Source organism: Cynocephalus volans, chromosome 4 (assembly GCF_027409185.1).
Source record: "Cynocephalus volans isolate mCynVol1 chromosome 4, mCynVol1.pri, whole genome shotgun sequence".
Lineage (NCBI taxonomy): Eukaryota > Metazoa > Chordata > Mammalia > Dermoptera > Cynocephalidae > Cynocephalus > Cynocephalus volans.
In genome coordinates this window covers 135,552,032-135,576,479 of record NC_084463.1, presented here as the reverse complement: position 1 = coordinate 135,576,479, position 24,448 = coordinate 135,552,032, and the positions used below count along the sequence as shown (strand labels likewise).

At 44.0% G+C, this 24,448-nt stretch overlaps 1 protein-coding gene across 2 annotated transcripts in view; it reads right to left on the bottom strand.

Moving 5' to 3' along the window:
* Positions 1-3,910: 3,910 nt before the first annotated feature.
* Positions 3,911-24,448, bottom strand: part of LOC134375612 (low-density lipoprotein receptor class A domain-containing protein 3) — a 231,769-nt gene continuing 211,231 nt past the window's right edge. For both annotated transcript variants that reach the window (XM_063094220.1, XM_063094222.1), the window contains exons 5-6: positions 5,808-6,153; positions 3,911-4,526 (exon numbers count right to left, since the gene is read on the bottom strand). In XM_063094220.1, the coding sequence (XP_062950290.1) occupies positions 4,316-4,526; positions 5,808-6,153 (557 nt within the window). In that variant the 3' untranslated portion in view covers positions 3,911-4,315. The remainder of the gene's footprint in view (positions 4,527-5,807; positions 6,154-24,448) is intronic.

Here is a 24,448-nt window from a genome sequence, read left to right as displayed (position 1 = left end):
CATGACACCTCCTCTGCAGCCATCTGAATCTCTCTCTTTCTCATTCAGTTTACTTTCTGAATGTACTGCCTTGGCTGTGGGTTGCAAGCTAAATGAAGATGGACAATACCTCACAGGTCACTCATCCCCATGGACTTTCTCTAAAAGGCAGACTATTGTCTGAGTTTATCCTTGCCCAGTGAGAGTAGTTTTCTGACTAGGATCCTACATTCAACCCAACTGTTTAGGATCTCTTTAATAAAGCCCTATTCGTCTTAATACTGTATTTTCTTATTCAATGGAAAAGAGCTAATAAAGTCAATTCCAACTCATTTCAAAGGGCCTTGAATTGCCTGCTTCATGAGTTCTTCTAATTTTTATTTTTTGGGGAGTTGGTGCCATTTCAATGTGTCATTTCATGGGTTCTGATAGCCCAAATCATAACATGACTGTTTGTTTTCTACAGTGCTCTTAGCTTTAGATCCATGAACCTAATGTGGGAATGATCCTTCAGATCATGGGTTGACAAACTATACCCCATGGGCTAAATCCGCCAGCCATCTGTTTTTGTAAATAGTTTTATTGGAATTCAGCCACACCTATCTATTTATGCATCATACTTATGTGTCTATGGCTGTTTTTGTAGTTGGTACAGAGACCATATGACCACAAAGCCAAAAATATTTACTACCTTTCTCTTTATAGAAAGTTTGCCAACCCCTGCTCTAGATTGGTGTTTTACAATTGTTTCCTCACCTGGTATCTATAAAAAATGGTATTCATAACATACCCTGAGGGATGAAGGAATGAGTACTTTACTCATTATGCATTGGGGCATAATGCTTGGGAAGATCTACTCTAGACCACTTGGGGCAGGAAATGACATAGTATATACTAGGGATACCCCTGTCTGGTAGTCTAGTCTTCTTTTTGAGAGAGCTGGGGACCAACACAGGATCTGCATCTTGGTTCTGCAGGTCCTGCACTTGGATTTCCATGTGGGTTTCAATTCTGGCCAAGGCTGGAGTTACCTCTCCTGTTCATGGGTGGTGGTGGTGGCCTACTGGGCATCCTGACTCCCACGCAACTGTCCCCGCTGCATCAGTCAACATGTGGCTCCAAAACTAGACTTAAAAGAGCATAAGTACATTCCTATCGTTGGTGAGGCCAATTTGAGCCATCTGTGGCTTAAAACTAATTACCAGGACACCTGTGCAAGAGCTATAGTGTGCCCCCAAATATGTGGTCAGAATCTGTTACAATTATCACAGCCTCTTGCCCTTTTCTCTCAAACAATGCTGTAGCAAAGGGACTAACACCCACCCATCTTCCAAACTCACGTCCCAGCGCCCATAACACTGGCATCCACAACCTCACCTCTGTATTCTGACTGTACCAGCTGTGATCCTTAAGCGTCCATTACATTTTGAGGTCCGACCAATGTATTCTTTTTTTCTCATTTTATTATGGTATACATTCATTGCAGAAGTTATGAAAGAAATAACTGTCAACTCTTTATATTGCTATCGAGGAGAAAAGGGGGTCAAGAACCATTCACACCAATAGAAAGAATGAAACTGCAAGTTTATTTGAATGTATAAAAATTAAAAAACAAAAAAACCAAGCCTAACCCCAAAACAAAAAACAACCGCACACAGCCTTTCCAGTTTACATGAACTTGGAACAACACACACTATTTATTAACCACTTAGTTGCATTTTTTTAAAATGTCAATTTCAAGGTACAGGGAGTAGAGTCAGGCAATAAGCTAACAATCACAGTGAAACTATTTTAATGCTAAAATAAAACACTGATCTCATTTGAGAAAAGAGAGCAGAGATCGTTTTTCTGGTTAGAGTAGATTTAGGCAATGTATTAAAAACATCCTGGTTGGAATGAGTTAAAAAATATTTCTGGCCATGGATTTGCCATCTTGAGTAGGGGGGAAAAACCCTCAGCTTTGGTGTCCTAAATATTTTTAAAAACATTCATTAAAAAAAATCAAATCTATAATAAAAATGTCCCTGTGTTTGTTTTAAAAAACATTAATAGGCTCCCCTTATCTACTAAAACCATTTGTTTTTCCTAAGATGCCTGGAAGCAGAAAAGCGCATTGAGATTAACTCACTGCACAATTAATTAAAATTAGAATCCTTTCCTCTAAACAACTTCCAAAGCACCAGAACGAAGCAGGGGCCCATCAAAGGGAGAAATAAAGCCCTTCTGACTAATAGGAGATGAAATGTTCAGCCAGAGTTCCTAACACACTCTGGCTACCATCAAAAAAGTTCCTTCTTTCTTGGATTACTCAGAAAATAACTCATATGCTATTTTTAAAATGAAAGATACAAGTGACGTGGATTCCTTTCCTTTGCTTAAAAAAAAAAAAAAAAAAAACCTAAAAAACAACAAAACACCAAGTGGCTGGCTTTCCTGTAACACACTTTGGATTTGGTTAAAAAAAGAAATAAAAGTCTACAGAACAGGATCGTTGAATGCCACTTCATCTCCACTTCCTGCAGGCTTCGTTTTAATTAGCATCAAACAGGTTACTGAAAATTGCTTCGGCTGTGGAAGGAAGCCTTGATTGGGTGACAGCTGCCCGAGTGGCTCCACCTGGTTCCAGTTTTGTTCCTCATCAGTCAGTGTGGTTTTTTGCCAAATGATGCCTAAGTTTTTACCCATTATTCCCTCAGGGGGTGGGCCCTGTGGCTGGCTGGGCACAGAGAAAGAAGAAAACTAGCACAAACAGAAACTAGGAACAGAGGGAGAGCTGAGTCCCTCTTTCTGCATCCTTCAAGAACTCGATAAATAATTTCAAAGTGCAACAATGCACAGATGCCTGGCACACAGGTTAGTCTGGAGTGACTTGTTATCACAGGGATCAGCGGGGCAAAGGCGTGATCTCCTTTGCATCTTTCTTTGGACCTCACAAAAGGAAAAACAAAAAAAGAGACAGCTTTCCTATACACATATAAATAGTCCCTTAACTAGAAGGGAAAAAACAAACACACTGTTTCAAATGCATTTCTAAAAGATTAAAAAAAAAAATCCAAATGGAAAATCTTGACTCCAAATTGTCTACTGCCCCTCTATCTCAGAGGACAAACTACGAGGACGTTAGGAGAGGTCTGAAACTAACCCTAACTCTATCTAGAGGCACCGGTACTGGGACCTTGGAGACAGGAGCATGTGCACTGCAGGCAGCCAGGAGCTCTCACAGGAGGTATTGAATATGGCTCTCATGTGTGTTAGAAACCAGTGTCCTCAAGTCCAAACGCACAGGTAAAATAGACTTCCATGTGCTCAGAGAACTTAGGAGACTAGTGTTGACGCTGCATGCATGAGCAAGACAGGCCGAGTGTGGTTTACAGGGACAAATGGCCAGATCAGATTTTTGGCCAACTCAAATTGGGTCCTCATTCCTTGGCTACAGGCAAGTCAGCTAGGAGGGCGATGATCCAGAAACCAGGGAAGAGGCAGTGGAGCTGAGGCTGACCTAGGCTCTCGGCAGCCCGCATTTTAGGAACTGAGAACTTGGTAAACTTACGGCAGGGGCTCCCAGCCTATTCTGGGATGAGACTGATGATATGCACTGCTGAGAAAGCTCTCAAAATGAGGATTCTGGGGCAAAATGTTAAAGCCAGAATCTATCCGGATTAGATGGTTTCAGAGTCCTTCACAAAACCACACTGACACTGCTGACTGCTGAAGCATGTTGCTCATGTCCAAAGCCTTCTTTGGCTACTGCCTCCCCTGAACTGAGCAATGAATAGGATAGTGCAAGGCAGGTTTTGATGACCACCTGGATTCTTTTCAGGGTAGCCACCCAGGGATGGCCTCCTGGTAGGATCATCCAACCCCAACCCCAGATGGAGCTATAAGGGAGCAGCCAGCAGAAAGAACTTAGTCCAGGGTCTTCTGCCCTTCTGAACAGCCAACAAGGCACAGAAACACTGCTTCCTCACAGACTACTCAAACACTGTTTTATTCTGCTGCCTGCAAATTTATGACTCCTACTCAAAGGGATTCCAACACTAACACAGGAATGATGTGGAGTGTGAGGTTGTGATCCTGGGCCCCAGAGGAAGAGTGACCTCGCAGGAAAGATGCACAATAGTTCATGTCAACTGACAGGCCAGAAATATGCCAGGTTGCCCTCCAAAGAACATCCCTGAAATCTGGGGGAGGAGAGAAATGGAAAAACAGCTGACACCCCAAACTGCAACTTGAGATACCGTTAAAGGTGCTTCAGGAGCTCCCCGTGAGCACACGTTGTTAGAATGGTAGCAAGTCAGAGCAGATTAACCCATATGGACTTTGGAATAACCGGATTTTATACTTCTTCAGTGCCCTGGCTGGGCACAGAGTCCCTGGTCTGCCCTGGGCTGTGGCCAGCGTCTTCCACACTCAGGAGGCTGCTGGCTGCCTGGGAGCTGGTGCTGTCAGCACTCCCCGACCGTGAGCGGTAAGGGGGCAGGTCGGCTTGGTTCAGAGACTCGGTGTCGGAAGAGTAGGGCGGTGGAGGAAGGTCGTACCACGCGGGTCTGCAATGGAGAAAGGGGGTTAGGGCAGCAGGGCAATGGAGAGAGAACACATCAGAGTCAGGACAAGGCAGGACACGTGGACCCAAAGCCAACTTCAGCCCATTTTATTTTTTAGCTCTCATTTACTCTTTGAAGGCTTACTGTGAGTCATCAGGCACTGTGCCTTGTACCTGACGTGCATAACCTTATTTAATGCTTGCAAGAATGCTATGAGGTAGGCATCACTTTCACGCCCACTGTATTGGTGAAGAAACTGAGGGACAGGAACATTAAATGGCTTGCCCAGGATCACAAATAGCTAGGAAGCAGCTCTGCTGGGATTTGAACCTAGGCATTCTACCTCCAGATTTGGCGATTTCAACCATACTCTACACTGGATGGTCAAAATGAAGAGGTTAGGACTGGGAACTTTATTAGGTGATGAGGTCCTGTATTCTTAGACGTGTTTGCAAAAAGAACTTTAAGCACCACCCCCTCCCCCTGACCCCTGAAGCTCTGTTTACCTTCTATGAGGAGAGAAAACGAAGATTAAACATTACAAGAGCTGCCCCTGGAGAGGGTCCCAGGGGAAGCCCAGTCAGCCCAGGAACATGGTCTGCAAAATGCCTAGTGCCATACACAGCAAGTCCCGGGCTTGGGGGAAGAGGGATGCCAAGCAGCATTTAGGTCCACCACCCACTTCAGCTACCGAACTCTGCTTTTTGGCTGTATATATTGGGATTTCTTGTACAATTCCATGAATGAGGGTTCTACTGCCTACAAAAGCTTAGCAATACTCTATTCCACCCTCTTTATTTCATAGATAAAGCCAAGCAAAGTTGAGGGGCTTATCTTTTCTTATCCATTCACTAATTCATGCATTTGTTCACTCAACAAATATTAATCAAACCTCTCATGTGTCCGGGGCACTGTTCTGCGGTAGCTTCTCAGTGGCCTGAATGTGTGCCAGTGTGGCATTACCAAGGAGGAGCATCCTAACTATATGTCCTCAGACAAGTAACTTAACACCCAGAGCCTCAGTTTCCTCAACTGTAAAATCAAGGCAAATATAGAACTATATTTATTATTTATAGAAATATAGACTCTCAGTGGGTCGGCAAATATAGACCCTCAGTGGGTCATTGAGAGAACTGAATGAGATGATACACATGGAGCATTCTGCAAGGACTCAGTAAATGTCATACGCTGCTATTGGCAAGATCTAGTGCCCAGGTGTGTGCACATAGTCCCCTCTGCCATTAGATGACCTCCCTCCCCCAGTCTCTTCCATCCAGCACACACCTTTGGTCCAGCAGGGCCTCTGAGTAGGAGGGCGGGGAGCCTACATCCGAGGCGTTCTGCTCGGCCTGGCTGGCCACGTACTGGATGCCGTTGTTGACATTATAGGTGACGTTGCAGTGGTGGGGGTGGTCCAGGACCACCAGGCGGGAGAGCAGTACAGGGTGCTGCAGTCGGTGCACTGGCAGCGTCATGAGGTTGTTGCGCTTTCGCTGGTGGTGCAAGACCAGGGCCAGCAGGGCCACCACCAGCACGAAGATGACGGAGCTGCCGATGATGGCGTAAGTGATGCTGGGGTAGTACACCAGCTGGTTCTCCGAAGTCACGAACACTTGCCCGCTGCCTGGTTCTGAGAAGAGGAGAGGGAAGGAGAGAAGAGGGTTACCGATGTGGCTCACCTTTGCGTTTCAAGTCAGCCCCAGGTCTTGCATGCACATGTTCACAGCAGCACTATTTACAACAGTGAAAACCACCAAAAAGTGAAAACCACCCAAATTTCCCTCAACAGATAAATGGATAAACAAAATGTGGTATAGCCATACGATGGCATATTATTTGGCCATAAAAAGTAGTAAGTACTGATACATGCTACAACATGGATGACCTCAAAAAAGTTACGCAGTAAAATAAGTCAGATACAAAAGACTACATATTGTATAATTTCATTTATATGAAATGTCCAAAAAAGGCAAATTTATAGACAGTAGATAGGTGGTTACCTGGGGCAGGGAGAGGAAATGAGAATTAACTGTAAACAGGTATAAGGGATCTTGCTGGGGTGATGGGAATGTTCTAAAACTGGACTATGGTGGTGGTTGTACCAATAAGTAAATTTAATAAAGATCATTGAATTATACACCTAAAATGGGTAAATTTTATGCATTGTAAATGATACTTCAATAAAGTTGCTTTAAAACATCAGCCTAGGAAATGTAATATCCAGAGAATAAGAGTGAGAGTTCTTGTGGCGGAAATCAGTTTTTCACTGGAAATGCATAATATACCACACATCAAGAACACAGGTAGGTACATCTGGGATTCCTTATGTCTGTAGAGCATTTATTTTATGTGGGCCCCATGTGGAACTTTCGAGATAGAAAGCCAGCACAGTGCAGGCTAACAGCATGGCTCCGGAGCCAGATTAAAATCCCAGCCCCCCAACTTACTAGCTGTGTGCCTTTGGGAAGTACTGCCTCTCGGGGCTGCAAAATCGGGATAGTAATAGTCCCTAGCTCTCTGGGCTTCTGCAAGTGCTATGGTTCAAATGTCCCCCAGGCTCATGCTGGAGCTTAATCCCCAATATGGCCTTTAAGAGGTGATCAGATCACGAGGACTATGCCTTCATGATTGGATGAATCCATTCATAGATTAATGAGTTAATGGTTTAACAGGGTATCAGGGAGTAAACTGGTGGCTTTATAAGGAAAGCAAGTGAGCACATAGAAATGCTCTTGCCCAGCCCTTGTTATGTGATACCATGTGTGCCAAGGACTCTGTAGAGACTCCCCACCAAGAAGAAGGCCCTCACCAGATGTGCCTTGACCTTGGACTTCCCAGCCTCCACAACTGTAAGAAATAAATTGTTTCTTTAAAAATTACCCAGTTTCAGATATTCTGTTATATGCAACAGAAAATGGACTAAGCCAGCAAGCATGAAATGAATCAATAATTATGAAGCACTGACAACAACAGCTGACACATTGTGCTATATTAAGTGTGTTCAATACATACAAGTATACGGTTTATCACATCTCCTTGCCTCTTAACAACTCCATGAAGTAGGTGCTGTAATTTCCCTCTTTGTAAGATGAGAAAAATGAAGCTCAGGAAGGTCAGTTCCCGACCAAGGTCACCCAGCTTGGAGTATGAAAGCTGCTGATGCCAAGATGGAGTCACTTATGTCAGACCCAGACTAAAGCAGAGCTGGGAGATCATGGAGAAGGGGATCTCATGCTTGTATCAGGGTACTTCAAAAACTTTGTGAATTTTTTGAAGTGCCCTTGTACGTCTGAGAGAAGAACTATTAATTACAAGGACTCTCTGAAAGTCCTTTTGCACGTATGCCAGTGATAAGAACTACTACCAGAATTCACTGACAGCACAAGCAATTCCAGATAAGATGCTTCTATCAAGACATCTCCCCAACAACAGTCAGTGTTACCAATGAGTAGCTGCCACCTCCTGCGACGAGCCTCCATGGCTAATGAACTTCATTTCAGGACAGCTTAGGTAAACTCCCTTTGCCTTTCAAAGCTTCTCCTTGCCCTAACCTCCTCGGATGTGTCTGTAATCTACGATAGCATGCACATTCCAGATTATAATCCGCTGCTCATTCCTGAATAAATTCATTTATCTTGAGAGCCACTCTCTCTTATTTTAGGTTGACAGGAGGTAAGGAGAGGTGCATGATTTGAGCCCAGGGGTCTGAATTCAGAGCCTTCCCCCAACACTCTGCTTGGCAGCTCCCCAGCAAGACCTGGTAGGCCGCCTGCTGGCATTTCCTCAGAGGTCCAAGGGTGAAAGTCTATATGTGCCCCCTGCAGTTGCTCATATCCTCCTCTCCATGTGTATGAATGAGCCACACTTCCAATACTCAGGTAAGGGGCTTCCCAGTCAGCAAGATACACCTGGCAACCACAGTAAGGTCCAGGTGGGCATAGGAAACCAGAGCGCCTCTCATAGAAAGCTGGGGACCCCTCGTCTTTGCAGAAGAATCTCAACCACCCATTGTTGTGGCCTAGCATGTAGGACAAACTAGTGCAGCCCAAGTGGGTAAATCTGGTGACCACAACCAGATAGTTGTTCCCCCTGCAAAGCAGTGAGGAGGTTTCAGTGAGTCCCCAGGGGCCAAAATGTAGATGTGAAGTAGCAGCAGCAGCACCTCCACTGGCGGCTCATGTCTTCTGTTTGGGCACAGGCTAAGTGCCTTACTCCACCCCTCCTTGCTAGCTTTGTGTCTATTTTGTTCATCACTGTATCCCCAGAGTGTATGATGGCGCTTGGCACACAGTAGGCACTCAATAAATGCATACAGCTCAACGAAAAAAAAATTGGTTTTACTCACACACCCCGGTAAAGTGCATGCTATTATTATTCTTATTTTTTGGATGAGCAATTGACTCAGAGAGGTGAATTAACTTGTCTAAGGTCACATAAGAGGTAGCAGAGGAGCCAGGACTGGAACCCAGATAGTTCTCCTTCAAAAAACCATAAGGTGCAAAACACACTATCTTCTCTCTTTTCCAGTTTTAATATTTGCTGATTTGCCAAATAATCCTAATTTGAGACAAATGACAACCTTCTCCCTCAAGCTCCCAGCTCTCTGTGTTAATTTTTCTTTCTGGCCACACCCAAATATGGACTAAAAGCTACAAAGAGTCTGGTGGTCATCATTTCAATGATTAAATGTACAGGAAGAAGCAAACATGACTCCAACAGAAAGGCAGAGTCATGCTGCCTAATCGTTAAGAGAGGGAGGCAGTTTGGGATTTTTCTGGAGACAATCAGCTGTCACTCAGGGATTCTGTTGTACTTCTATCTCTTCTCAGCCTTGATAATTAAAAGCTGGGTGGGGCTTGTGTGAGTGTGTTTCAGAATTCAGGCTTAAACTAAAATACTTTCTTTATTTTGTTGTCTTGCATACAGAGCTGCAGAGTCACAGAGACTTGGGGTCAAATCCCGGAGTCATCACTTCTAGCTGTCTGGGCTCTGGAAAGTGATTTAACTTTTATGAGCCTCAGCCTTCTCATCTTTAAAACGGTGATGGTCCTGAGTAAATAGCACTGCCATATCTCCTGGTTTATCGGGAGGGTAAAGTACAATGTATACACGAGTGCCAAGCACAGTACGTGGCAAGGGTTTGCACTCAGTAATGCTAGTTATTTTTTTAAAATTTATTATGATGATAAAATATACATAACGTAAAACTTACCATTTTAACCATTTTTAAGTGTACAGATCAGCGGCATTACGTGCACACACGCTATTGTGCAATGATCACCACTATCCATCTCCAGAATTTTTCATCATCCATAACTAGTTAATGCTAGTTCTTAGCTAGTTAATGCACATCCTTACCATTATACTCACCAACTTCTCTGGACCAGTAATAGAAGCTGGGAGAGCCACCATTTGGGGGATGAGTTGGGGGGCAGGGGAGGAGAAAAGGACTGAGTTTCTTTCCAGTGAGATGAGTTTCTTTCTTTCTTTCTTTCTTTCTTTTTGGCAGCTGGCCAGTACAGGAATCCAAACCCTTGACCTTGATGTTACAACACTGTGCTCTAACTGAACTAACCAGCCAGCCAAGATGTGTTTCTTAAAGAGGAAAGTGGGTGTTCACATGGAAAACAAATGGATCCAGAGGTTTTTAAATGCTGACTTCTGTGTAAACGTTTGAGGTTTTAAGAATATAAATGGGAACCCTTTAAAATGCACGGAATATAAAATGCCTGTGGATCTTAACGGTCTCACTATGTCTCTCAAAGCAGGCTCTCCTTAGACCTGCCCAGTTTGGCAGAGGAGAGGCAGTGATCAGGTTTGCTCGAGAAATTTATGATGTTGCACAACTCAGTGGTGCCTGGTCTCACTCTTGCTCTGTGTGTAAAATGTCATCTTCTATTAATTCATTAACTAGGCCCACTTTCCTTAAGAGCTTAATGAGCATACTGGCCAAATTCCTAATATCAGAGTTGCCCGGGACCTAAGTTTCAAGTGCATAATCCACAGATAATGAAGTTCCCATTTATTCTGGCTGTCCCTCAAGCTGACGTTCTCGTGCTCCTGTCAAACATTGTGAATTCTTGTTGTGTATCTGCCACACTTACTGCATGAATTCCAGGCAATCTGCGACTACCCAGAGACCACTGGACTCTCAAAACTGCCGGAAGCACCAGTGGCCACCTGTGGTGGAGTGGGCTGTGTTTTGCACAACTCCAGGGTATTCTTTACCTCAAAGTCACCACTCACTGGTGTAGTTGTCACTACAGTTTTCTAGCAGATGGCAGCCAAGTGTCTTGGGGAGGAGTAACTTTTATTAATTCACTCAGAGGTGCTGTCTGGACTGGAGGAGGGACTAAAGCAGCTGACACTTGTGACCTGGTGTTCCTTGCTTCCAAAAAATTCCCTCCTCCAGATGCAAATTAAAACTCCCACCATTTTCCCCTACCGATTGAGTATCCCTTATCTAAAAGGCTTAGGGTCAGAAACATTTTGGATTTCAGGGGTTTTTTTGGATTCTGGAATATTTGCATTACCCTATGGGTATCACATAGGCCTTTTTTTTTTTTTTTTTTTTTTTTTGTCTTTTTCGTGACCGGCACTCAGCCAGTCAGTGCACCGGCCAGTCCTATATAGGATCCGAACCCGCAGCGGGAGCGTCACTGCGCTCCCAGCGCCGCACTCTCCCGAGTGCGCCACAGGCTCGGCCCACACATAGGCCTTTTTGATCCTTTCAATAATATCTTTATACCACAGAGCACAGGATAAGCAAAAAAACACAGTGAGTAATGCATGTAGGTCTTGGCCCCATGTGGGGCATCATAGGGGACCTGCCGTTAGTGTGTCTTGGGAGAACAGGTATATTCACGGAAGGTATATAGTCAGGCATGGCTAGTGGGAGGGTAGTTTGGTGCAAACCCAGGGTAGTGGCAGGGTTAACCATATGAAAATAAAAAATGTACATGCGCTTTGACACAGCAATTCCCTTCCTAAAAATCTAACAGACACGCTACACAAATGAGAAATAACTTTTTAATATGAGCACTCACGGAAGCTTGTTCATAATAGCAAAATACATCAGAAACAATCCAAATGTCTATCAGTTGCAGCTGGCTAGATAAATTCTGGTGTATCCATACAACTCTGCACCTATTTAAAAAATTAAGGCAGCTCTACATACACTGATGTGGAACAATATGAAAGCTATATTGATATCTGCAAAAAAGCAAAGTTCAGTAGAGAATTATAGAATATTTCTGGAAGGACACACACAACAGGTAACACTGGTAGCTTCTAGAAAGGAGAACAGATGCTGGTGGATAGAAGTGAGCGGGAGACTTACTTTTCACTGTTCTCTCTTCTCTACTTTGTACTGTTGGTACTATACTATCTATTAAAAAAATAAGCCCACTGTCCTTCCTCTTCCTTGGCTTTGCCTAGGCCGGTGGTGGTCTTAGTTTCTTTATCGTTCCCCTTCCTTCCCTCCCGTGCATGTGAGGGCCCCTCCTTGGAGCTCGGGCCTCACTGTCCCATGCTCACTCAGAGGCTCCCTGAGGACGGCTCCTAAGCCCTCCGGCCTGACCTCTTGAGTCCAGAATTCCTGTTCTGGAATATTCGCTGCCCCGCAAACTGACTCTTCATCATCCCTTTGAAAAAGTCCTGCGTGACTTCTCTTAAAATGTATTTTTTTCAGTTTATTTTTCTCCATAGTAAATATTTTAAAAGTCAGATTTACTGAGGTATAACTTATGCACAATAAAATCTGCCCTTTAAAAATGTACAGTTATATGAATTTTGACAAAGTGAAATAATTGCCTAACCAGCTGCACAATCAAGATACAGAATCTTTCTACCTCCCACAGCAGTTCTTTTGTGCTCCTTGCAGTCAATCTCCTCTCCTCATTCCCAGCCACGGGAAACCACTGGTCTGTTTTCTGTCCAGATTCACTTTTTCCAGATAGCCATATAAGTGGAATCATACCGTTTGCAGCCTGCTGTGTCTCGCTTCTTTCATGTAGCACACTGCTTTTGATTCATCCATGTTTTTGCAGGGGTTAATATTTCGTTCCTTTTTATTGCTGAGTAGTATTCATTTGCATGAATGTATCACAATTCATTTATTGATTCACCAGCTGAGGAAGGGGATTGAGCTGTTGCCAGTTTCAGAAAGGCAGGTCTTTGTGCAGACATATCTTTTCACATTTCTTGGGCATACCTGAAATGATTTCTGGGTCACATGGGAAATGTATGTTTAACTTCATAAGAAACTGTCCCACTGTTCTCCAGAGTTGCTGCAGCATTCTGCATCCCACCAGCAGCCACGTGAGACGCTCAGTTCCCTGAATCCTCAGTAGCACTGAATCCTGCCAGTCTTTTTAATCTTAGACATCCTAGGTGTGTTGTGGCATCTCATTGAGGTTTAATTTGCATTTCCTAATGATTAATGATGATGAGCAACTGTTCATGTGCTGATTTGCCACTGCATATCTTTTTTGACAAAAAGTTTATTCAAATCTTTTGCCAATGTTTTAATTGGATTGTTTGACATTATTGAGTCTAAAGAGTACTTCATATGTTCTGGGACAGAAGTCTTTTATCACAAATGTGTCTTGCAAATATTTTCTCCCAATTTGTGGCTTGTCTTTTCATTTACTTTACAATTTTATAAAAAAAATTTTTTATTTAGTCTTGTGAAGGTTATTCTAGGTGTCAACTTAATTAGATTAAGGAATGCCGAGAAACCTGGTAAAGCTATAGTTTTAGGTGTGTCCCTGAGGTTGTTTCCAGTAGAGATGAGCATGAGAGCCTGAGTGGAGCGGGTGGGAAAGATCTGCCCTCAATAAGGGTGGAAACCACCCAATCCACTGGGGGCCCGGAGAGAACAACGAAAACAAAAACACGGAGTAAAAGGTGAATCTCTCTCTCTATCCACTGGAGCTGGGATACACACTCCTTTCCTGTCTGTGGACATAGAGCTTGAGACTCTTCAGCTTTTGGGTTCCAAGACCTACACCAGGGACACCATCAGCTTCCCTGGTTTTGAGGTCTTCAGACTTGGACTGAGCCACGCTACAGGCATCCAGTTTATAGACGGCCTGTCATGAGAATTCTCTTCACAATCGTGTGAGCTGATTCCCCTGATGAATCCCCTCTCATATATTTATAACATATCCTATTGATTTTGTCTCTCTGGAGAACTTGACTAATACAAGTCCGTTGTATCAATTCTTCCTTAATAGGTGGTACTTTTTGTATTCTATTCAAGGAATCTTCCCCTGAATTTTTACTTAGAAGAAGTTTTATAGCTTTAAACTATATTATTTATAATATATTATATTTATTTACATTTATGATCCACTGCAACTTAATTTTTGTTGGTGGTACAAGGTCAAGGTCAAGTTTCTTTTAATTTCTCCATTTAGATATCCAATTTTTCCAGCACCACTTGTTGAAAAGCCTATCCTTTCCTATTGAATTACCTTGGCACCTTTGTTGGAAATCAACTGACCATACAAGTCTGGGTCTGTTTCTAGATTCTCTATATTCTAAGCCACATACTCTTTTGGCCATATACTTTTGGCCTATAGATGTGTTAGCAACTATAGCTTTATAGTTAAGTCTTGAAATCGGGTAGTGTGAGTCCTGTATGCCTTTTTTTCCTTCCAAATTTAATTTTGTTTATTTAGCTGAGTTGTAGTTAATATCCTTATGTATTTTGGATACTAATGCCTTATCAGACATAAGGTTTAGAAGTATTTTCTCCCAATCCATAGCCTGCCTTTTCATTTTGTTGATTGTTTCCCTTTGCTTAGCAGGGGTTTTTTGGTTTGATGTAGTCCCATTTGTTTATTTTTGCTTTTGTTTCCTTAACTTTTGATGTAATATACAAACAAACCAACAAACAAACAAATAAAAATCACTGTCAAGCCCTATATCAAAATTTTCCTCAGAGTTTTTTTTTAGGAGTTTTATGGTATCAGGTCTTATGTTTAAGTCTTTGATCCATTTTGAGTTGATTTTTGTGCATGGTATAAAATTATGGTCTCATTTCATTCTTTAGCATGTGGATGTCCAGTTTTCCCAGCTCCATTTATTGAAAGACTATCCTTTTACTCCATTGTGTCTTCCTGGTGGTCTTGTTGAAATTAGTTGACCATTTATACTAGGGTTTATTTCTAGACTCTATTCTGTTCCATTGGTGTATGTGTCTGTTTTTATGCCAGTACCATGCTGTTTTGATTACTATAGGTTTATAATATAATTTGAAATAAGAAAAAACCCAAAAAACAAATTTAACTTTGTTTAATTATTTCTCATTATAAAACTTTATACTGATTATTAAAGTCCATGCTAATTACTTTAATTTAAGTAATACAGAAATGTTTGATCATCATATTGATATGACATTTACATACTATTGACAATATGTTAAGATTATAAACAATGGCATACAATGGTTAAAAAAAAAATTCGAAGCAGACAAAATGCTACCCCCCCCCCCAAAAAAAAACTACTAGAATTCCACTAGATAAACACATAATTAACAATTTAGTATAGAACAGGAGCTGGCAAACTTTTTCTGTCAAGGGCCAGAGAGTAAATATTTTATGCTTTGTGGGCCAGACAGTTTCAGTCACAACCACTGAACACTGCATAAAAGCAGTCATAGACAATAAGTTGGCAAGGGAGTGTGACTGTGTCCCAGTCAAACTATTCACAAAAAAAGGCAGCAGGTCAGATTTGGCCAGTACCCACAGTATAAAGCCTTCAAAACTCTTCTCTGTGCAAGCATACACACTGTACTGTTCTTCATGCTATATAAATATATATGGACATCTTTCTTTACCACACACACTTTTATAAAAGAGTAGCTGTGTAGTATCCCACTATATATGTATATCACAGTTTATTTAACCAAACCAACCCTCTATTGAAGTACATTTGAGTTGCTTCCTTTTCTTTTTTTCTCTTTTCTTTTCTTTTCTTTTTTTTTTTTGCAGTTACAAATAATGCTACAACATTCAGGTGGACCAACCAGACTGTAAGAGCCATGAAGGGAGGGCTAGTGATCTCTGGTCACAGGTGGAATGATTTCTTGGGATGGATTCCTAGATGCCAGTGCTTTCCCTGGCCACCTGGTTTACCAGGCTTGAACACTTGGGGTTGTCTTGAACTCTCTCCTTTTCTCTGTTCACACTGAGCCACCAAGTGTGATCAGTTTCTGCTGTACTTTTTTTTCCAGCCTCTACTCCTCATTTCCATTCTCATGGTCACATCCAGGCCCAGGCCAAGAGGAGAAACCTCCTTGTGGGTCTTACCATCTTTAGCCGCTTTGAACTCTCAGTCTTTCTGCAATACTCCCTCCAGTCTGAACATCACCCAGCACTGTGTCTCAGTGTAATTCTTATAAAGTTCTTTGGACCAAAAACTCTCAGTGGCTCACATCACCCTCCTTGGCCAGGCGTTCACAGACTGCAGTCTTTCCTGTCCTGGTTTCCCAATACCAACCCCCAGAGGGTGGGGAGAAAGTCCAGAGTTGGAATTAGGAACACTGTTTGCCTTGTGACATGTCCCCCATTCTTGATTTGAACTAAATAATAATACTAACAACCACTGTGATCACTCACATTTGCTTTAAACTTGAAAATAAAAAAGCAATAATAATGTCATCATCATAACTATCCTAGTAACTCTTACTCTATCCTCAGCAGTATCTTGTGTTTTTATACATATTAATTATTTTAATCCTTACACCATCTGTAGTTGTTACGGAATAGACTTCAACAGAGAAGCAGTCGGCACTCAGAGGGTTGGAGAGTCAGGTATTTTATTATGCCAGCAGGCCCAGATGAGCCAGTGCTTCAAAATCTGAGCCTTGAGCTTAGGTCTTATAGGGCTTATATAGGCGGACTCTTCCAGGCTCTTTTAAGTTCTGTTCTCTCAGCACTCACGTAGCCAGTACAACAGTCATTGTGATAAGCAAGCACATTTACAAAAGCTGGAGTAGAGCAGTTGATTATCAGTAAAGCTGATACAATAAGCAGGTTCTGTTCTAAAGACAAAACAAGCTATTGAAAGAATTAATTATATATTTTTCCAACATAGTAAGTTGAATGATGTTCCCCCAAAAGATATATCCACCCAGAACTTCAGAATGTCAACATATTTAGAATAAGGGTCTTTGAAGATATAATTAAGGTAAGGGTTGAAATGAGATTGTCCTGAGTTAGGGTGGGCTCTAAATCCAATGATGAGTGTCAGAAAAGAAGACACAGAAACAGACAGGAGAGAAGGCCACGTAGAGCCTGAGGCAGAGACTGGACTCAAGCAGCCCCAAGCCAAGGAAACCAAGAATTGCCAGCAGCCACCAGAAACTAGGAGAGAGGCATGGAACAAATTCTCCCTCAGAGCCTCCAGAGAGAATCAGCCCTGCCAGTACCTTCATTTCAGACTTCTGGCCTCCAGAACTGCAAGAGAATACATTTCTGCTTTTGTTGTTTTGAGCCACCAAGTTTGTGGTAATTTAATACGGCACCTCTAGGAAACTAATACACCATCCTATAAAGTAAACCATGTTACACATGAGGACTAGGGAGCACAGAGTGGTCAAGGAACTTGCCCAAGTACTCCATACACCTTAGTTATTATTAATAGCTACTGTTAGAACTAGCTCGTGGAGGCACCAGGAGGAACCCAGGCAGTTTGGTACCAAAATCATGCCCTTAACCATTGCTGTTTCAATTTTCATGGATCTGCCTTACCATTAAGAGAAGTTCCCGGTGGGCAAAGGTCAGTCTCTCCTTCTTGGACCCCCTCAGGGTCAGCTGCAACCTTATAACCAGAGTAGGTAATCCACAGTATTTTTTGATATCCGCAAACTAATTTTGAAACATGGCAACACGGTAATTCACAATTTCTTCCTTTACAGAGACTCAGAACTACAGGAAGAAAAACACTGAATTAAAAGATGACGGTAGCCTGGAAGCTGAGGAATGAACACTGCACCACCTGCCTCTAATCTTCCTCCGATACCCCCGATTTTGCTCCATTCTTATAACAATCTTGTGAAGCGTGCCATTTTATTTTCTTGATTTTAAAGATGGGGAAACTGAAGCTCAGAGAGGACAAGTAACTTACTAAAGGTCACAGAGCAAACAAGTGGTACAGGAGTCTGATGTCAGAAATCATCACACTGTCCCAAGTAATTCTCTCTGTTCCTTTCCTGTCCATCTGTCACCCTACCATACTGCTCTTCCAGGGGGGTGCCTCTCCAGTGACTTTGATGAAGACTTAATCCTAGACTCTGATCAATAATATATTGAAAATATCTTCTGTGGGACGGCAAGAGGCATTTCATGAAAAAGGGTACCTTGGTCAAAAAGTGTGAGAAAAAGTGGAATACACAAATTGAACCACTTTCTTCATAGCCATTTAGAGTGCAGGTTCCGGAACCAAACTGTCCAGATTCCAACCTCGACTGTGTCACTTACTAGCTGTGTGACCAAAGACAAGTTACTTTACTTCTCTGTGCCTCAAGACCCTCATCTGTAAAACAGGATAATAGAACTCACCTCATTGGATTTTGTAGATAAAAAGAGAAAATCCACGTAAAAATATTTAGAGTGGTATCTCGTACAGAGTACTCAACAAACCTTGGTTATTATTAATAGCTATTACTACAAGACTTTTAAGAGTCATTACTAGACAAATGTTCTTTGAGATACTTCATGAGAGGATGTGGTTATTTCACAAACCTCAGTGCTATGCTGTGAGGGAATAGAACACATATCATATTCCAAATGAGCACATTCCTAACATTCTGGAAGTTGTCTTTTCACAAATCAGATAGGGTCATCCCTGCCTTTGTGCACATTGGTGGAGGAAGCTCTGTGGGTGCAGCTGCCAACTTAAGAGGCTGAAGCTGAGAAGTGACTGTCTTACCCCCCACCCCCACCTCTGCCCCAGTGCTACAGCAAGACCCACCTCCCAGGCTGCACCAGTTAAGATTCGGCAGCACCATCACTGATGGAAGCTGGCCAAGTACTGGGAGCCCCCATTTATGTGGCAGCTCCTGACTGTGAAATGAGAGATACCATCCAGGAGGGCTGTAGGACACCTTGCTTTCTCCGACATTTGACAAGAACCGAACAGGCAGGAGCTGATCCTGTTGAAATTCACGAGGAGCCCAAGACTGCTCTGGTTCTGTTCTCCAGCTCTGTGAGCTCGTCATGCCCCCTGCATAATCAGTTCATCAGTGCTACTTCTGCCTGTGAAACCTTATTACCCAGGGAAATGCTGAGTGTGCACACTTGGAGCTTCTGAGTGCAGAAAACTTTCTGAATAATTTAGGAGAATGGGCTGATAACAGATGCACCTATAAGCGGGGCTCCCAAGGGGGAGCTTTATTAACCATGAACAAATTCACAGCTTCTTGAAATTTCAGATCTGAACACAACAACCCAGGACTCCACTGCCTCTAAGTGCAGAGCTATTTATTTTGCACACACTGACTTCTCGTGCTCCAGCCCCACTGTTGGCAGGACAAGGATGCCTGAAAGGGGAGGACAAGACACACCTGCTCCCAATTGGACTCTTCACACCAGACCCTAGTGCCCATGCCTCTTATCCTCCCTCATCCCAGCCACTGTCACCTCTGCCCTGCCTCCACTCTGGCTCTCTACAGTCTTTTCCGCCTAGCTGCAGGGTGCTCCTTCTAAGACATAAATTCATTCATTCATGTCATTTCTGCTTAAAACACTCCAGTGGTGTCCTACATACTCAGCATAAAGCCAAAGTCCTTACCCTGGCTACCAGACGCTACATAATCTTGTTCCTGTTACCACACTGACTTCCACTACTGCCCCTCTCAGCTCTTGCTGCAGACCCATTGGCCTCTTCGATGAGGTTCTGGAACACACTAAGCATGCGCCTGCCACAGGGCCTTTGACTGCACTGTGCCCTCTGCTCAGCAGGGCCTTCTCCAGCATCTGCATTACTCACAACCTATTCCACTCAAGTCTCTGCACCTGGACCGCGGGAGGGCTTCCTGGGCCACCACTGTCACCCTCCATCTCCTTACCCTGCCTCACCTGCCTTCACTGTACCTGCCACTGCTTGTCATTGTATTGGTACTTAATCTCTCTTTCCTACTGGAATGTAAATCTGTGAAGACACAGACGAATCCTGCTTGCTCACTGCTGTATGCCCAATGCCCCAAACAGTAAAAATTCCTGGGGAAAGTGAGCAGAGGGTCTCTAACTCTGCAGCCCTGGGAAGGCCTGGCACCTGAATCTTTCATTTGAGACAAATTACCTTAGATGTGAACTGCTTTGTGGCCATTATTCCATTTAGCCTCACAGGTGAGAAAAGTGTCCAAGAAGTGAGGTCACTTCCCCCAGGTCACATGACCATGAAGTGACAGAGCTGAGATTTGAGCCCAGGTCTGACTGACCAACACCCAGAGATAACACATTATATGAGGACAGGTCCCACTTAAGTCTGTCGCTGTGATCTGTTTGGGGGACTGTAAAACCACTCTTGTGGTTGAAATGCTCCTGTTGTTTTTATGGGCAGTTGGCTGAGCTCAGGATTATAGAGAAGACACATGTTCACTGTACAAAAACAGAACCCCATCCTTCTAGAAACTTCCTTCTCACAAATAGATATAGGCAACATATCCCTTTTCCAGAGTCATCTAGAGATCCACCACCTCGCAGCAGGGCTGGGATGTGATTGGTTTTCATTTCTATTTTTGTTTTCTGGTGGCTGGTCAGTATAGGGAACTGAACTGGACCCTTGACCTTGGTGTTACATGGCTGTGCTCTAACCAACTGAGCAACCGGCCAGCCCCTAGGGCTGGGATGTGGAGCCTGTGTACACAGTCTCCTCTCCCAGAGTGGCCTAGATGGTGTCCTGACCTGGTCCCTCCAGGCCAACTCCATGGGCACCTGCAGATTGGACCTGGCTCTCTGTCCCTGCTCATGGCCCTTCCAGAACTTTCTACGTCTAACTCCTCATTATGATGCTCAGAGTCCTTCACCACTGGGGTCCTTCCTCCTTTTCCACTCCTGACTCTTGCTGCTCTTTCTCTGGCTGCTCTCCCATGTGCTGGCCATACCAGTCTAGAAGACGGGACACAAGCTCCTCAGACACACTTACAACATGCCTGCCTAGTGCGTAACGCCTGGAAACGCTGGGTCCCACAGACTCCTGGCTTAATAGAGGAGACTCAAAGAGTTTAATGAAGGAACAGTAGGATTAAGATCGGGATTGTAAAATCCAGATTAAAAACCTGTACCCACCAGAGTTGACATGAACACTAGAGACTGTTGTGTTAAATTTGAGCCAAGCGAATGACGGTGAGCTTGCTTCTCTGATGCCTTTTTATCTGTACAAAGACTCTGATCCCTTTACAGATTAAAAAGTGCCTCGTGAGTGCTGAATGGCAAAGAAGAAATGCTGCTGAGAGGGAGGCAGGCAGACAGCTTCAAAGGCAAGGGCGGTGCCGAGAATGGAGCAGGGAGGTCTGGCTGGGGCCACGTGCATTCATCCACCTAGGAAGCCCAGATCCTGGGTTAGGCTCTATTCTCAGGGCTGGGGATTCAGAAAATAAAGGCACGGGCCTGAGCCTGGAGGCGTTCACAGTTTGGGAGTGGCCCTGGGGTGCCATTTCACTCCAGCCCCCCTTCCACCACCTCTGCTGTGCCTGCGGCCACATTCTTTCCAACAGGAAGTTTCAAAGGCTTGTCTTGACCACTGTAAACCTAAGGGTACCCCACCCCCATCCACTCTGACTTTCTTGTTTAAAAAAAGCATCCCATGGGGCTGGAGCGCCTTTGTGGGTCCCTATTCCAAGCACATCTCCTGTCCCAATTTAGATGTGGATTGAAAAAGTTTAATTTAAAGGGCAGACCAGCAAATGACTGAATCAGAGGAGAACCACAAAAACCCCACTGAACCATTACCATGGCAACTTAGGTTTCTAAAATTAGGCGAAAGGAGGGTGATGGGAAAACCCAAGTTGCCCACCTTCAGAGAAACCACAGCAGAAGCCATCCTGGCCCTCAGCCACAGGGAAATTAGAGAGGTGACCCATGTGCCGAGAAGGAACTAGGATTCTAGCACCAGGGAAAGCCAGAAGTCCAGTGCCCTAAGATTAAATTCAAAATGAGAGTGAGGGAGAGTGAGGAAGGGAAAGTGGGGACACACATACACACACACACACACACACGCTCACACACATACACACACACATACACACACTCACGCTCACACACATACACACACGCTCACACACACACTCACACACATACGCACACACACACGCGCACACACACACATACACACGCTCTCTCACACACACACGCTCACCCACACACACTCTCACACACATACTCACACGCACACGCACACGCACACGCACACACACACACGGAGAGAAAGTTAGTTCTAAGACTGAAAACAGGAGATAGGAATCTCCCTGGGAATTTTCACTTGTTCTTGTTCCAAAAAACCGAATGGCTTAGGGCCCTCCCAACCCTACCACGTGCTGGCCATTGGGCAAATGAGGGCAGAAAGTCTCCCTAAAAACTGTACACTCCATCCTTTTGACAACTGCTACCAAACAGTCAACTGGTGGCCACTCGGAATGGAGGGAAAAACCCCAGTGACAGTGATCCCAGAGCTCTCTGAAGCTTGCTAAGAGGGGCTATACACCCTCAGAGCTTGATCTTTGCTTCTTCTTGGTGGCTGGCTGGTAGAGGGATCGAACCCTGGACCTTGGTGTTATCAGCACCATGCTCTAACCAACTGAGCTAACCATCCAGCCCACTGATCTCTGCTTCTGATGAGGAAAGGCCCAATGATAGCCCAGGGAGTTAGGTGATTAATGGCCTCTTTGCTAAGAAACAGGCCCAGGGCAGTTACAGAACTGGCTGGAGGGGAAGGCAGTTAATTGGCTCTTTAAGGTAGAAAAGGGCATCTTTTTAATAGGAATTCAGATTGCTATCAAAACTCAGTGTTGAGGGTAATTGGGAGCTGGGGCCCGAATGGCCTTTTTAGAACGCTGCTCATTGTGCAATCGCTTAAAAAGTGTCAACAAAAGAGTGCAGTGAAATGGGGAGCAGCAGTTCTGTGCTACCTCTCCTACTGCAGACCACAAAAAAGCAAAAGTCAGTGAGAGACAGAGGGAGGGATGTGGGACTTGGTAATGACCTCCTGTACTGGGATCCTATTGTAATCACTCTAAGCATCAAAGAGGAGACCTCGGAGGCATCCGTCTCCTGTGCATGGAGCAGCTTCAGCAGACCCAGGCTCTTGCACGTGACATCCTGGGCTGTTCCCGCAGGCAATGTGCTTAAAATGAATATACGTGCCTCCTGCAATTTGCTGAATAAGGAGGACTGGACAGAATTACTATTTCTATTGCTTACTGTATTTACCTGGAGTGTTTGGCAGAAGCTGCAAAATTAAATGCTTAGCAGACATTCTTTGAACTCAATGGTCAGTTGGCTTCTGCTCCAGTAATAAGGCTTAGGGGATACAGGACAATGGTTTACTGAGCCTGCCTGTCAGCGGCCAGAGTGAATATTGCTAACTCAAGCGGGATGCAGGGTGCGGAGATGCTCTGATCAGCCTGTGAGTGTGGTGTAATCAGGAAAGAGTGAACCCTAATAACTGGGGAGAGAAAAATCTCCCTCAGGCTTGCCACTGTCAATGCAAATAAAATCTCATTCGTGGAGGCTAAGAAAACGAACAGCATTATCGAGTATGAATTCTGATCTTACAACAGCACCTCCAGCCACAGTCCTTAGAGCTGAGGCTCCTTCTTTTCCTTTTCCATTCAGATCCAACTCAGGAGCAGGTCCTGCTGATTCTGCTTCTAAAATATGAAAGAAGTTCCCATCGTTCATTGCATGGATTACCATATGAACCTCTCAGCTGGTCTCCCAATTTCTGATCTTGCCCCTCTCCAAGCACTTTTCCACCCAGCACCCAGAAAGCTAGTTTGAGGAAGTAAATAATATCACGACATATTTCCTGCTTTATACTCTTTGCTGGCTGCTCATTGTACTCAAAACTCAATGATGGCCTAGGGAGACCTCTTTGATCTGGCCCTTCACTCTTCTACAAGCTGATCTTGAGCCATCTGCCAGCTAGCCTGGGGGTGGGTAAAGTCTGTCCCACTGCCTGTTTTTATAAATAAGGTTTTATTGGGATACAGCCATGCCCGTTCATTTACGTATTGTCTATGGCTGCATTCGTGCTACAACAGCAGAGCTGCCTTGTTGCGACAGTGACTCTAGGGCTCACACAAGTCTAATTTTGATTCCTTGTGCAGACCAACACTGCAATGAGCAATAAGCCAAGAGGTGTATTAGCTACTTTTACCCAGCTTATAGTCTCTTTGGGAAGTTATTCTAATACACAAAGTGCAGCATCATGATAAGGCAACTGTAACTGCTATAGAAAGTAAACAGAGGGGCCGGCCCGTGGCTCACTCAGGAGAGTGTGGTGCTGATAACACCAAGGCCACAGATTCAGATCCCTATATAGGGATGGCTGGTTAGCTCACTTGGGAGAGTGTGGTACTGACAACACCAAGTCAAGGGTTAAGATCCCCTTACTGGTCTTCTTTAAAAAAAAAAAGAAAGTAAATAGAGAAATCAAGAAATTAAAGAAGAAATCAAGCACACCCTTCCCTTGCTGTCCTCTTCCCTTGCTTTTTGTTGTCTGCAGAAGGAAGCTGCTGAAAAGTTCCTATAGGAAATGGCAAACTTGGTCTCAGTCTTGGCTATGAAATACCTGACTGGTTAACAAATCTGTCTGCTCTATGACACCACCACCTCCCTGGGTGGTTGAGCAATATTGCCTGTCCATGCAATCCTGTCTTTGGAGAGATGCTTGGATGTCTCATGTTTATGCTTCTT